General features: G+C 34.2%; 2 protein-coding genes across 9 annotated transcripts in view; one reads left to right on the forward strand and one right to left on the reverse strand.

The window, feature by feature from the left end:
• Window positions 1-367: 367 nt before the first annotated feature.
• On the forward strand, window positions 368-1585 carry LOC133861430 (uclacyanin 1-like). The gene is made up of 2 exons (XM_062297225.1): window positions 368-598; window positions 1014-1585. Exons 1-2 carry the CDS (start codon window positions 430-432, stop codon window positions 1487-1489), a joined length of 645 nt encoding a protein of 214 aa, XP_062153209.1. The 5' UTR covers window positions 368-429; the 3' UTR covers window positions 1490-1585.
• Window positions 1586-8484: 6899 nt separating this feature from the next.
• The window catches only part of LOC133860716 (putative disease resistance protein RGA1), a 53036-nt gene continuing 48955 nt past the window's right edge, over window positions 8485-12565 (reverse strand). For 3 of the 8 annotated variants that reach the window (XR_009898922.1, XR_009898920.1, XM_062296300.1), the window contains 5 exons: window positions 10657-11499; window positions 10460-10554; window positions 9313-9466; window positions 9007-9231; window positions 8485-8924 (listed from right to left, as the gene is read on the reverse strand). The gene's annotated coding sequence lies outside the window, so the exon portion shown is untranslated. Of the gene's footprint in view, window positions 8925-9006; window positions 9232-9312; window positions 9467-9667; window positions 9730-10459; window positions 10555-10656; window positions 11500-12071; window positions 12207-12565 lie in introns of all 8 variants that reach the window. The other 5 variants (XR_009898921.1, XR_009898919.1, XM_062296302.1 and 2 more) reach the window with 4 other exon arrangements.

Consider the following 12565-nt stretch of genomic DNA (forward strand, 5'->3'; position numbering starts at 1 on the left):
TGTACCTGAGCTGGTGAGAAGATTGCATGGATTTTTATTCCGTTTACCTAGTTCGATCAACTTTATTATAAATACTAATTAAATCAATAAATAAATTGTTTTTTTATCGGATTAAGTTTTTGAGATAATAATCCATTTCCTAAGAAATAATCCACCAAAAATACAACCTGTTGAGGTAGCAAACGGCCGCAATATTAATTATTGAAATCCCTGAGAAAACAACCAGTAATTGCCATATTGAAGATGCTTAAACCAACTCCAAAGACGACCAAACAATTAAACAAAATTATCTTCATTCTGAAAGGGTTCTCTCCTTTTCCCTCTACCTGTGTATATATATATATGATTCCTAGCTCAAACTGAAAACCCAACAAATCGGATCATTTCTCTCATTCTCTGTGATTAACTTTCTTTCGTTTTGTATCCAAAATGACATTAATGCTAAAAACATTGATGAGTTTGGCTATGCCAGCCATGCTCATCAAATTAGCCATGGCGGCGAATTACATAGTTGGAGGACCAAACGGTGGGTGGGATACAACCACCAGCCTGCAAACATGGGCATCATCTCAATCATTTTCAGTTGGAGACAACCTAAGTAAGCAACATATATGCATCTATATATAGAATTTTATTCTAATATTTATATTATTCATGATTTATATGATCACAGTCTAGGTCGATTTATATTTTCTTGTTTAAGTCGATTTAGGTTTATTTGTATAGATTGACTTTTTCAACTATAAATAGAGACTTATGAATTGTAAACAATAAAATTAATGAGACACGACCTATATATGGGTTATTCTAAATGGTGGACGTAAGTGTCTAATACCGAACCACCCATAATTTATCGTGTTCTTTTCTTTTTCTTGCTTCCGCTTTTATTCTTGATTGTATTTTAGATTTCTATACAAATCTCAACAGAATTCAAGGTTTATTTCTGTATATTCACGTGTGGGTGAAATAAACATGCATGATTCTGATTTTCATGATTTGAATTAAATTCACAGTTTTCCAATATGCACCAAACCATGATGTGCTTGAGGTTTCCAAGGCAGACTATGACTCCTGCCAGGCGAGTAACGCAATTCAGTCCTACAACGGCGGCACCACAACCATCCCGCTCTCTTCCCCAGGCACGAGAAACTTCATCTGTGGAACAATCGGACATTGCAGCCAAGGAATGAAGGTCCAGATAGACACTCTCGCATCAGCAGCAGCTCCGCCGGCATCATCTCCTTCAGCCGAGCCACCGGCTTCTTCGGTGACACCTGATCTGGCTCCTACTCCAGGTCCAGAAAGTTCTGCTTTCTCACCAACACAAGCGCCAGAATTCTCTGTTATTCCTTCAACTGAATCCACTCGAACCTCTTCGACTGGATCTTCAACTGAACCACCAGCGTCATCAGCTCACAGAGGCAGTACTTTTCTTGTCAGCATCCTAATGGGTTTGATCAGCTTCGTGATGATGATGCTTCAGGCATAACAATCATCAGATGAATTCTTGGTGATGATTGCTAGCTGTTTTTATTTTACCAGATGCATTTGGGAAACTAGTTCATGACAAGTGTTCAATATTGAATTACGAGTAAATTTCAAATGCTTAAAAAAAAAAAAAAAAAAATGACAAATATTCTAAATTCTGCAAGGCCCTCAACAAATACACTGAAATTTCAGCAAATACATACAATTGCATTTGGAGATGGGTACTTTTACAATTCATTCTCAAACAAGTACAATTCATTTACGAGACAAGTAGTGATTTAAGATTATATCAGACTATTCAAGTGATTAATTAATGTACGTCACATGCATTTTACTTTGTTAATTCTATATATTAAAAGTGCATATAAAAATCGCATGTTTTAAGAACGTATGTGAATCGGTTGATAGGTGTAGTTTAATATACTTCAATTGTAAAAAAATTCATTAATCCAGTTTATGGAAAACTTTATCCATAAAAGAGTGAGTTAGCCAACTAACATCTTGCATTAAAAATTTTAGATTTGGATCTCAACATATATATCATTGGGCTCTTTTATTTCAGACAGGACCATATATAAATAAAATGCAGAAGGCAATGATAACCGATCGAAGTGCTGAAAATAAAGTAGAAAAGACAAAAATTTTAACAAATAAAGCCTAAAAATTCTTGGAAGTTAATCAATCACCCATGACAAAGCCTTGGAAATGAGCACAATTTTTTCTTTTGGATGAAAAGCAAAAATAGAAGCATTTTAATTGCTGCTTCAGGCATTTTTGAAACTGTCAAAATTTGACGGAGTAATGCTACAACATGGACTTTGGTCCTTCTTAATATCATTTCTTTTAAAATTATTAAGGAATTTGAGATAATAATTATTAAATTTTGATTCAATAATAATTTTAAAGTCACGTTACATTTGGGAAGGCTCTAATCTTCCTTATATCATTACTCCAAATTTGAAGGTTCAACCTAGACATAATGGATATTAGCACTAAATTAGTGGCATAAGCAACAGCCAATTAATCCACTACAAAGTAGATAACCTAGTCAACATAATGTGACAAGTGGGACAAGGTTTCATTTAGTGGCGGAGCCAGGAATCTGTCTTAGTAAGGGTGGAATTAAAATAATAAAAATATAATGATAAATAAATTTTTTTGTTCTTTTCATATACTATATTTTTATTAAAAGTATGGTAATTACAATTTAAAATATATATTATAACATAATATATGTATCACAAAACATATCTATCAAACTTCATAAATATATGCCAAATTGATATATCAGTTAACAACTTAACATGTAGGCATTTACTAATACAAAAAAAAAAAAAAAAAAAAAAAAAAAAAAAAAAAGAAGAAGAAGAAGAAGAAGAAGAAGAAAGAAAGAAAGAAAGAAAGAAAGAAAGAAGAAGAGAAAAAGAGGAAGAAAAGTACAAAATACAAACCATCTAAAATTGCATCCTACGCGCCCTAAAATTGCTAATGACGTGTAGAGGAAGATTTGAGGCGTGTCGACTGTCGATCATTTATGGTGTCTAATTTTGGTTTTGGGTTGAGTTTTCTTAGTTCAATACTAGCTCAAATTTGAGAGTAACTTCTATTTTTTAAGGGTGATGCTGCCGTTGGGCTGGGACTGGGCTAAGATGTCTTGAATTATTTTATTTTTATTTTTATCTTATTTTTTCTTCTTAGAAAATATAAGGGAATGAATGTTTTGATTTAATTTGTAGGGGCTTATAACCTTGTAGGGGCATATTGTAGGGGCAAAATAAAATATGGGTTAAATTATTACATGTTTTTTTTTTAGACATTTGCATGCCTGCCCCCTTTATCTCCGCCATTGGTTTCATTGTACATCGAACCAAAATGGAGGGATAACTCTTTAAATCCACTAATAAACAAAGATTGTTCCAACAAATAGATTCTCCAAATGCAGAAAAACAAAAATTAATCGACCGTTACAAAAACCAAAACATCAATCAACCCACATTGTCCCATACAAAACTCAACTACGAATTTACCAATTATTTAACGAAAAAAGAAAAAGAAATTAAACAAAATTACTAATGCAAAACAATGCCATAACAACTTTCTACAACCCTTACAAAATGAAAAATGCAGCTAACCATGCACAGGGCCAGGTGTTGCCATCACCGGACTCGGCTGATTAATTGGCTCTGCCACCGTTGTTGCTGCCGGCGGAGGAGGTGGGCTTGGGCTTGGGCTTGGGTTAGGGGTGGAAATGATAGGATCAGGGCATGAATTTGGGTTAGGTGGGCTTGGTGGGGAAAGGCCAGGGTTGGGGAAGGCCACCGGAGGAGGAGAGGATGAAGAAGAGTGGCAAAAGCCGCCAAAGCATTTGTAAGTCTTCTGGAGGCTGTGGCGGAGAAGCCCAAGTCCCAGAACGAGGCCAACAACCACCACAATGAAGATGAAGATCTTTGTAGCTTTACCCACATAACACATTTCTTCTTCTTTTCAAAGATTTGAGCTTGGAAACTCTGAATCCGAGATGGGTATTGAGGGAGGTTGGATTCTTTTTCGTCTTTTTTTTTTTCATGGCGTTGTGGGGTGTAGAAGACGAATGAGAGAGTGATAGTGCAGTGCATTAGAGGTAGTTGGTCTGTCATTGCCATATGTTCTTGATACTTGAACCAATTAACTCCAAAGACCAAACAACCAAACAACTTATCTTCATTCTGAAAGGGTTCTCTCCATTTCCCTCTACCTGTATCTATACATATATGATTCCTTACTCAAACTGAAATTAAACCCATCAAATCATTTCTCTGTGATTAACTTTCTTGGTTTTTTATCCAATCGTTCCTTTCCATTTTGGTTTGCTATTTCAGCCACGCTCATCCAATTAGCCATGGCGGCGAATTACATATATGGTTGGAGGCCCAAACGGTGGGTGGGATACAAGTTACAACCACCAACCTCCAAACATGGGCATCATCTCAATCATTTTCAGTATAACCTAAGTAAGCAACATATATGCATCTAATTATAGAATTCAAAGTGTATTTCTGTATATACATATGTGGGTGAAACAAACTTGATTCTGCTTTTTATGATTTGAATTAAATTTACAGTTTTCGACTATGACTCCTGCTAGGCGAGTAATGCAATTCAGTCCTACAATGGCGGCACCACAACCACCCCAGTCTCTTCTCCAGGCAAGAGATACTTCATCTCTTTCTCTCCCAGCAATCGCCCAAGTCTCCCAGAAGATAACGATGGCATCTTTTCTGTGATTTTGGAGGAAGATGACGATGACATCTTCATCCCTGGATCTGGATCTTGCTTGAGCTGCGGCAAATAACGATGGCGTCTTTGCCCCGGAGAGTGCAAATAACCATGGCAGTGCTGATTTTCTTCTGATTTTTGATTTGCGATTTCGTCTAAAGTTTTTTCTCTGCCTATTCGTCCAATGGGTGTTTACGATTTCGTCTAATTTTCGTCTGCCCGTCCGTCTGATTTTGGTCCAGTGGGTGTTCGGGATTTCGTCTGATTTTGTTCGAGTTGCCGTCTTCTCTGTGATTTCGTCTGATTTTGGTTGAGTTGCGTCTTCTCTGCGATTGGTCCAGTGGGTGTTTGCGCTTTGTGATTCTTGTTTCTCTGTGCTGTTTGCCTGTTTGGTTGCTGAGAAACAACTTGGAAAGAAAGGGAAAGTAGAAAAAAAATTCAAGAAGTGGAAGAAAAATGTTTTGGTCTTTCTGTATGATTTTCGTTGAATAAAAAATTTAAAAAACGATTATTTTAATAAAGTAGAGGAAAATTTAGATAAGTTAGCCATTTTGCCTAAAATTTTAGATAAACAGAAGGCTCTAAATTAAAAAAGAAAAATACCAAAAAATGCCATGGAAGTAAAAGATAGGAAACAATACTAGCTAGAAATACTGATTGTCGGCAAGGTCCGAAGAAGCGTCTATACTTTAAATCTTATTTGTTCCTGCCCGAAAGGAAAGATAATCAAATGGAAATATAAAGGCAATAGCAGTAATAAAATAAAATAGAGATCAAAATTTTATATGGTTCGGTTTAACACTTATGTTTATAGGATAAAGTTTTAAGGACTACAATTTGCTCTTATTTACTTGATTAATTTAGAATAAAAAGAGTCCATATTTATAGGGAGTTTGAGAGAATACAAAATTTTATGACAATAAATCCCCATCCCACCAAACTCATGTGGTAGTGCGGCTGGTGCTTATTAATCATTGGATCAACTATCATTAAAATATATATATAAAAAAAAAAAAATTAACTAGCGCACAACAAAAAATTAAAAAGAGTAATGTTTCTTACACAACTCTCTCACAACTTTTGCACAACTCTAACTACTTTTTGTTATGATTAACCATTAGATTTGTTTTTCAACATGTGGGTCCTAAATATTTAATGGCTGATTTTAAAAGAAAGTTGTTAGAGTTGTGTAAAAGTTGTACAAAAATTGTGTAAGAAACATTACTCAATTAAAAATGGTTATTCGCAAGAATGATTATTCCATTCTTGCCCATATTCTTGTTTACCAAACGTGAGCTAAATCGGATAGGGATCACGCCTCATAAAGTGGAAGTCACTAGTTCGAATCATCAATTCCCCTCTTGTGTGGACATATAAAAAAAAAATGTGAGCTAAATGATATTGGTTTTAGAGTTAACCACTTAAAATAAGGAGATAAATGCAAAATCAGTCCCTGTGATATAGAAAAATAATTTAGAGGTCCTTAGAGTAGGACACATGTTTATAATTTTACAAGTCACTCTTAATTTTTAGTTCTTGATATATATATTAATAATAATGACATGTGCCATTATTTTATTGGTGTTGACGTGGCATATTAACAGAATTCGTCAAGTTTTTTGACGGAATTTGACTGTAGGGACTAAATTATAATTTTGCTTGATCTATGAATTATTTTATATTGCCAAGAACAATTTGTAATTTAGACCAATTACCACAAACTAATTTTATATTTATCCCTCAAATGAAAACAATTGATGAACCACTAAATAAAAAACCAAAGAAATTTTTATATATTATAAACTACCAAACTTATTCTAAATTAAGAAATAGTTGTATTTACTACGTATATGAAATAATTACTTAATTTATAAAAGACTTTGACACGCCCCCTAATTTGAAAAAACAAATTCCCTAAATCGTTATAAATGTGTAGGATTGTGATGTTAGTCAAGTTTAGGGGACGTTTGAAATTGCGATTTCGTAGACAATAGGTATAATTATAAACTAAATCGTATAACATAAATAGTTTGGGAACTATATTTTTAAAAACTATGATTTAAAAACTTTAAAAATTTGTTTTTTCAAATCGCAGGTAATATGATTTTTTTGAAAACGCTGAATTTTAAAGGTTAATTTACGATTTTAATTGATAAATTGTGATTTTATCAAACATTTAACTATACTTTTAAAAGTTATATTTTCAAATTATTATTTTAAACTACACTTTTTAAAATCGCAATCTTATAAAAGTCCTCTTAATAAAGTTTTGTTTCCTCCGTCGTCGTTAAAAATGAAGATACTATAATATAGTATCTTAATATTTTTTGTTCAACAACTCGTTGATTGGATTTGAGGTGATATGAGCAAATTACAAATGGAAAGCTCAAAGCGCACTATCTGGAACAGAGAACAAAAAGAACATAATAATAATAATAATAATAATAATAATAATTTTCTCCCACATTTGGAGATTCTTATGATGTTAATTTCTATCTCTGGGGACATGATTACCACTCACATGCATGCTAACTTTGATGAAAGAATCTCACCTATTGCTGCTTGGTATTACTTTGAGGAAGTGAGAGAGAAGAGTAAGGTTGAAGAATCCTATCCGTTTAATTAAATGGATTGGGTTAAGATTGAGCTATATAGTTTAATACACATGTTTCAAAAGACTTAAACCTGACATGCAACATATAAGGCTAACAATTTTTTACACGACCTACGAATTCGATAGAAACCCAACATAAAATTAACAGGTAAAAATTGAGGGGTCTGACCAGTTTAATTAAATGGTTCAGGTTATGATTGAATTTTGTTAGGTTTTTAATGTAGAGAAAATTAAGTGTCAAAACATATTTGGTTGTAAGTTTTAATCTAATGGTTAAGTCAGTGAAAAAATTTATCCAATGCATGATGATGAACTCAAATTTAAGTGGGTTGAATCCAACTCAAATTGTAAAACCTATAAAATGTGATTAAGCATAATCAATCAAGGAATAGAAGACCTATATGATCTGTTTAAGTCTAATCAATCAAGAGAATGAGCCAATTAGAATTTCATTAATTGAAGTTAAAATCGAATTTGTCAATTCCCAATCGAGTACTTTTCAGTGTTTTGATCATAACTTTTGGCTCAATGATCGAATGGACATGAAATTAGCAGCGTTGAAAATATAACTCAAAATGCAACGAATATATCTAAAATAGAATTTTCCTAAGTTAAACATTTACTATTCCAAAATCGTTCGGAAATATGAACCCCAAAATTTGAGCGAATTTTGTTGAAATCCTATTCCAATTAGAACTAGGTTTTCTTTAAGTCTATTTAAATAGACTTCTAGGCACGAATCTATTGCAATATTGTGAATTGTTCAAAAAAGTATTCTGAATTAAGAAAGAACTTGATATTTTATGTATACAAAATAATTAATTATACAAGAGTTTTAGCTGGTTGCATTGTTTCATTATAACAATTTTGTGATTTTTTTTCATGAAATATAAATCTTATTTCCATTCAATTGCAATTTCTTTAGCTTAAAGCAAAACAATAACATAACGAGTTTTAGAAGAAAAAAAAAATTATATATGAAAAGGACAGAACTATTTTTCTCATGGATGCCTTAAAAGCAAATTATTCTAATCTTAAGTATTACCAAAAAAAAAAAAAAAAAAAGGTTGAATAAGTTATTTCAATGTGGTGCCCAAAGCCCTCATCGATCAATGGATTCAGAAGGGTGATAATTGAATGATTGTATTGAAAGGAGAATGGAAAATGTTTACAGATAAATAACAGAGAACAGGATACGGCTGCAAGAGTTCATGATTAACACATTCCACCAAACCCAGCCGAGCCCTCTTCTCCTCCAGAGCCCTGTTATAGAGAAACTCCACATGTACTATGAAAGGTTGAAGAGTAGATGGCACAACACACCTTGCGGTGAATGGCAAGGTAGCAAATTTATGATTTATTTCACTGAAAATAAAACTAGATACTTTTCATCTTCAAGTGGTGGTTCCTGTCAAACTGCTTCACCTGATGGCTAAGAACACCTTCAATTTTGCAGTCATAAGCAGCAGCAACCTTCTGAATTGCATCAACAGGGAGAGGAGAGAGCCAATATCATATTGATCACTGTGATCCAGGCTTTCATAGTGATATTTAAATCGCAGCTTTACTGCAAATAAATATTGATATTAAAAAATATTATCTATGTCAGTCTATTGACAATCAAGCAAACAATGTAAGGGCAAACTTACTTATCCATTGAATGTCACTGACTTCATCATGACAGAATCTGGATGTAAATAACATGTCACAGCAATCAGCAGAGAGTTTGCAATTTCTTTCATAATGCTTACTCCCAAATACTTGTTTCTCCGAACAATGAAATAATTAATCGAGAACATTCAAGTAAATCTTCATAATTTGAACTTTCACCAGTTGTTGCCTGAAGTAACTTCTACAGAGACGCTATTCACTGACTAACATTACTTATATATCAGAATATTTACAAAATCATATTAATCTAAATGGTAGGAAAAAGATTCATAAAAGTGCCACACCATAAATTGAACTGTTCATAAGGTTTTGAATGAGATATGCTTTTCTTCTCGGATCAAGAGTTGAATCTTGAAAAACTCTTCTTATTTCAGATTCAAGCTTGTTTTCTGGTTCATCCCAAGTATATCATTCCATCCAGCCTTGAAAGTGAGATCACTATGATCAAAAGAAAAAATAAAATAAACAATCTGAATCTTCAACGCATTGAATTTTATAAAATCCCATTTAGATATAACAGAACCAAGAATATAAATTGCAAAGAATATATTCAAAGGAAGCACTAACAAAAGCACTTCACTAACAAGAGACACATAAACAAAGTGGTTGGCTAACATGATCATCAGTTCCAGTCATTACCCTTGGAGCACAACAATCAATTTCACTTGAAGACAAGTAAGCATTAAAGCAAGTGGAAGAACCTGCAAATTCAAAATACTTGTCAGATAGCTTCTAAAGACAGCTAGGATTCTTGATCATGTCTTTCAAGTTCTAAATGCTGATAAAAGGTGTTCACCAAATTGCAGGCAGAATACTATTTAAAAATGCAAAATATGGTTAATTGAATGTGCCCTTCTCGCAGGCTCAGCTCATTGTCATTCTTACAATGAGCCTCAACCGAACTTCCTCATCATGGGAATGCTCTGTATAGTGTCCATTGTTTTGTCTACAAGTGAGGCTGAAATATCCAAGCATATTGCAGAAATAACCCAATGATTCTCACACCCATATCATGAATTGATGCTTTTCTATGCATGTCTCCCTGACTATCAAATACCTAATAGTAAACTCAATACTAACTCAAAATTTTTCAATGAAAACAGTAAAAAGGTAAAACAATCCATGAACAGAGAGAATTGCAGTTAAACTCCAGCAACAATAATAACAAAAAGAATATGTCTACATCTGCATTTGATTATAAGAAAACCCAGAGTTATCCAAAACTTTTATTGCGTTTTTATGAAAATTTGGGATGGGATTGACTTCACTGGTCTATCATAAGTCTTTTACCCAATACGTGATGCTACCATTTGTAGAATACACATTTCAAACGAAGATGAGAGAAACATTTAAAAAAGAAAAAAACAAGAAAAAAAAACAAGATATTAGACATGTAGGACAGCCATTGAAGTGAAAGGTAGGAAACAATACTGGAAATTTGAGAGCTTTGTACAAATCTGATTTTCGGCAAGGTCTGAAAAAGTGTCTATTCTTAAACCCTTGTTTGTTCCATGGTACAGTTGGTTCTGCATATGAAGTCAAAGATTATGTATCAAAAGCCCGACAAAGGAAAATGGAGATGAACAATAACCAGAAGAAAATTACTGTCTAATTGGTGACTTCAAAACCTGAAGCATAATTGGTACTGCATTAGGCTACGGATCTCTTCCAGACCAATTGCCGAAATCCCACTTATTCAAAAAGTTTGGGATGTGAGCAATTTTTGGCCAATCCTCGCATATTCCTTCTTCACATCTTTCCTCCAAGCGAGGACAACCGTAGATCTGAAGCGTCTGAAGTGAAGTGAGGTCGGCTATCCACTCTGGTAAAGACACCAAACTAGGGCAGTCCGTAATGTTAAGCGATTGCAGAGCAGTAGCATGTCTAAGCTCCCTTAGGAGAGACACCAAGCTTGAAACGTTTCCTATAGTTAGCATTGCGCGCCCTCTTCATCCTCGTTGCTGATAAGTTCTTTGCAGTTAACAATCTGCATATCTTCAAGTGCGGCGAGATGTTGAAAGATTGGAGACATGGATATTTGTAGTTTATAACACGCCCAAATGTGCAGAATCTCAAGTGAAGTTAGGTTTAGCAGCCACTCCTCTGGCAGATATTCAAGTTCCTCTAAATAATAAGGGCTAAGATGATTCAATTTGGAGAGAGTGGGAAAGGGAGAGGAAGAGGAGGGTGTTGTTTGGCTCCCTGGTGCTACATCTGCCATTATGGACCTTATAGGGTAATTATTGATATATAAACGAGAAAATTTATGATTTTCACTGAAAGGTTGAAGAGTGGATTGGACAACACACCTAGCTGTGAATGGCAAGGTAGGAAATTTATGATTTATTTCACTGAAAATAAAACTAGATGGTTTTCATCTTCAAGTGGTGGTTCCTGTCAAACTGCTTCAGCTGATGGCTAAGAACACCTTCAACAATTTTGCAGTCATAAGCAGCAGCTACATCTTTGTTCTACCAAAGAAACAACATTTAGGGAGAAAATTGATTAAAGGAGAAGAAGGTAGGAATTCGCTTTTCCTAATAAAACTATAGTAAAAATAATCATAAATTTAGATTATAGAAAGAAAAGACAATAAGAACGACAGCCATATATAGCAATCTGCTTCCATCAGTTAATATGGATCACAAAACTCTTGTGTACACATATTAAGTAGTATATCTAACCAATCATACATCGATTGAACACAAAATGTGTACCTAACTGTGCACCTATCCACACAAGTTGTGACGACCCGTTTTTTTTTTTTTAAACATAAAACGAGTCATCGCAGTGGCACGACTACGTGTCGCTCAGCCAACATATGGCACATGCCCCATAACATGTACCTGATAATCAGAGTATAACATACATCTATCTATGCAGCGGAAAACATAAATCTGAATAGCGGAAATTACAACTTATACATCTATCACAAATTAATTACAACAAAGAGCCATTTAACATCTATCTGTTTGAGTCTTATTAACACTATAACAATAATGGCTTAACAAAGAATAAGTGACACAAATGTCACAAGCCATACCAAACCTATAAAATAGTGGACAACCCGTGGTCCGACAATTACAACTGTCGCGGCGAGCTTCAGTCATAATATCCCAAGCACACTGTTACCGACCCATCGACTATACCGTAGTACCTGCAGCCAAAGAAACATCATCTACACGGTTGTGGTGGTATCCACATCCGCATAGGTGAAATAGTGAGTTCACCGCCTTAGTATACCTCATACTAAGACCTCAGTGGTATAAGACTAACTGAGTTTTCACAAAGAACCAACCTTTATATTATTTTAGTCGTGCGAGCACTATATTAGCCACAATTTACCAACAGCTAATGCAGCAAACACCGACTATTCAGAAATCATTTAAAACATACTATATAGCGGTGAAAACATGTAGAAGTTCCAGACATCCCTCCTTGGAAGTTTCTACATATAGACCCCTCTATAATAATACTTTTCACCGGTCGCTTGGACATATGTGCACACGATCACTCCATCACAGATATCATGTATAC

The sequence above is a fragment of the Alnus glutinosa genome, chromosome 2, assembly GCF_958979055.1.
Source record: "Alnus glutinosa chromosome 2, dhAlnGlut1.1, whole genome shotgun sequence".
Lineage (NCBI taxonomy): Eukaryota > Viridiplantae > Streptophyta > Magnoliopsida > Fagales > Betulaceae > Alnus > Alnus glutinosa.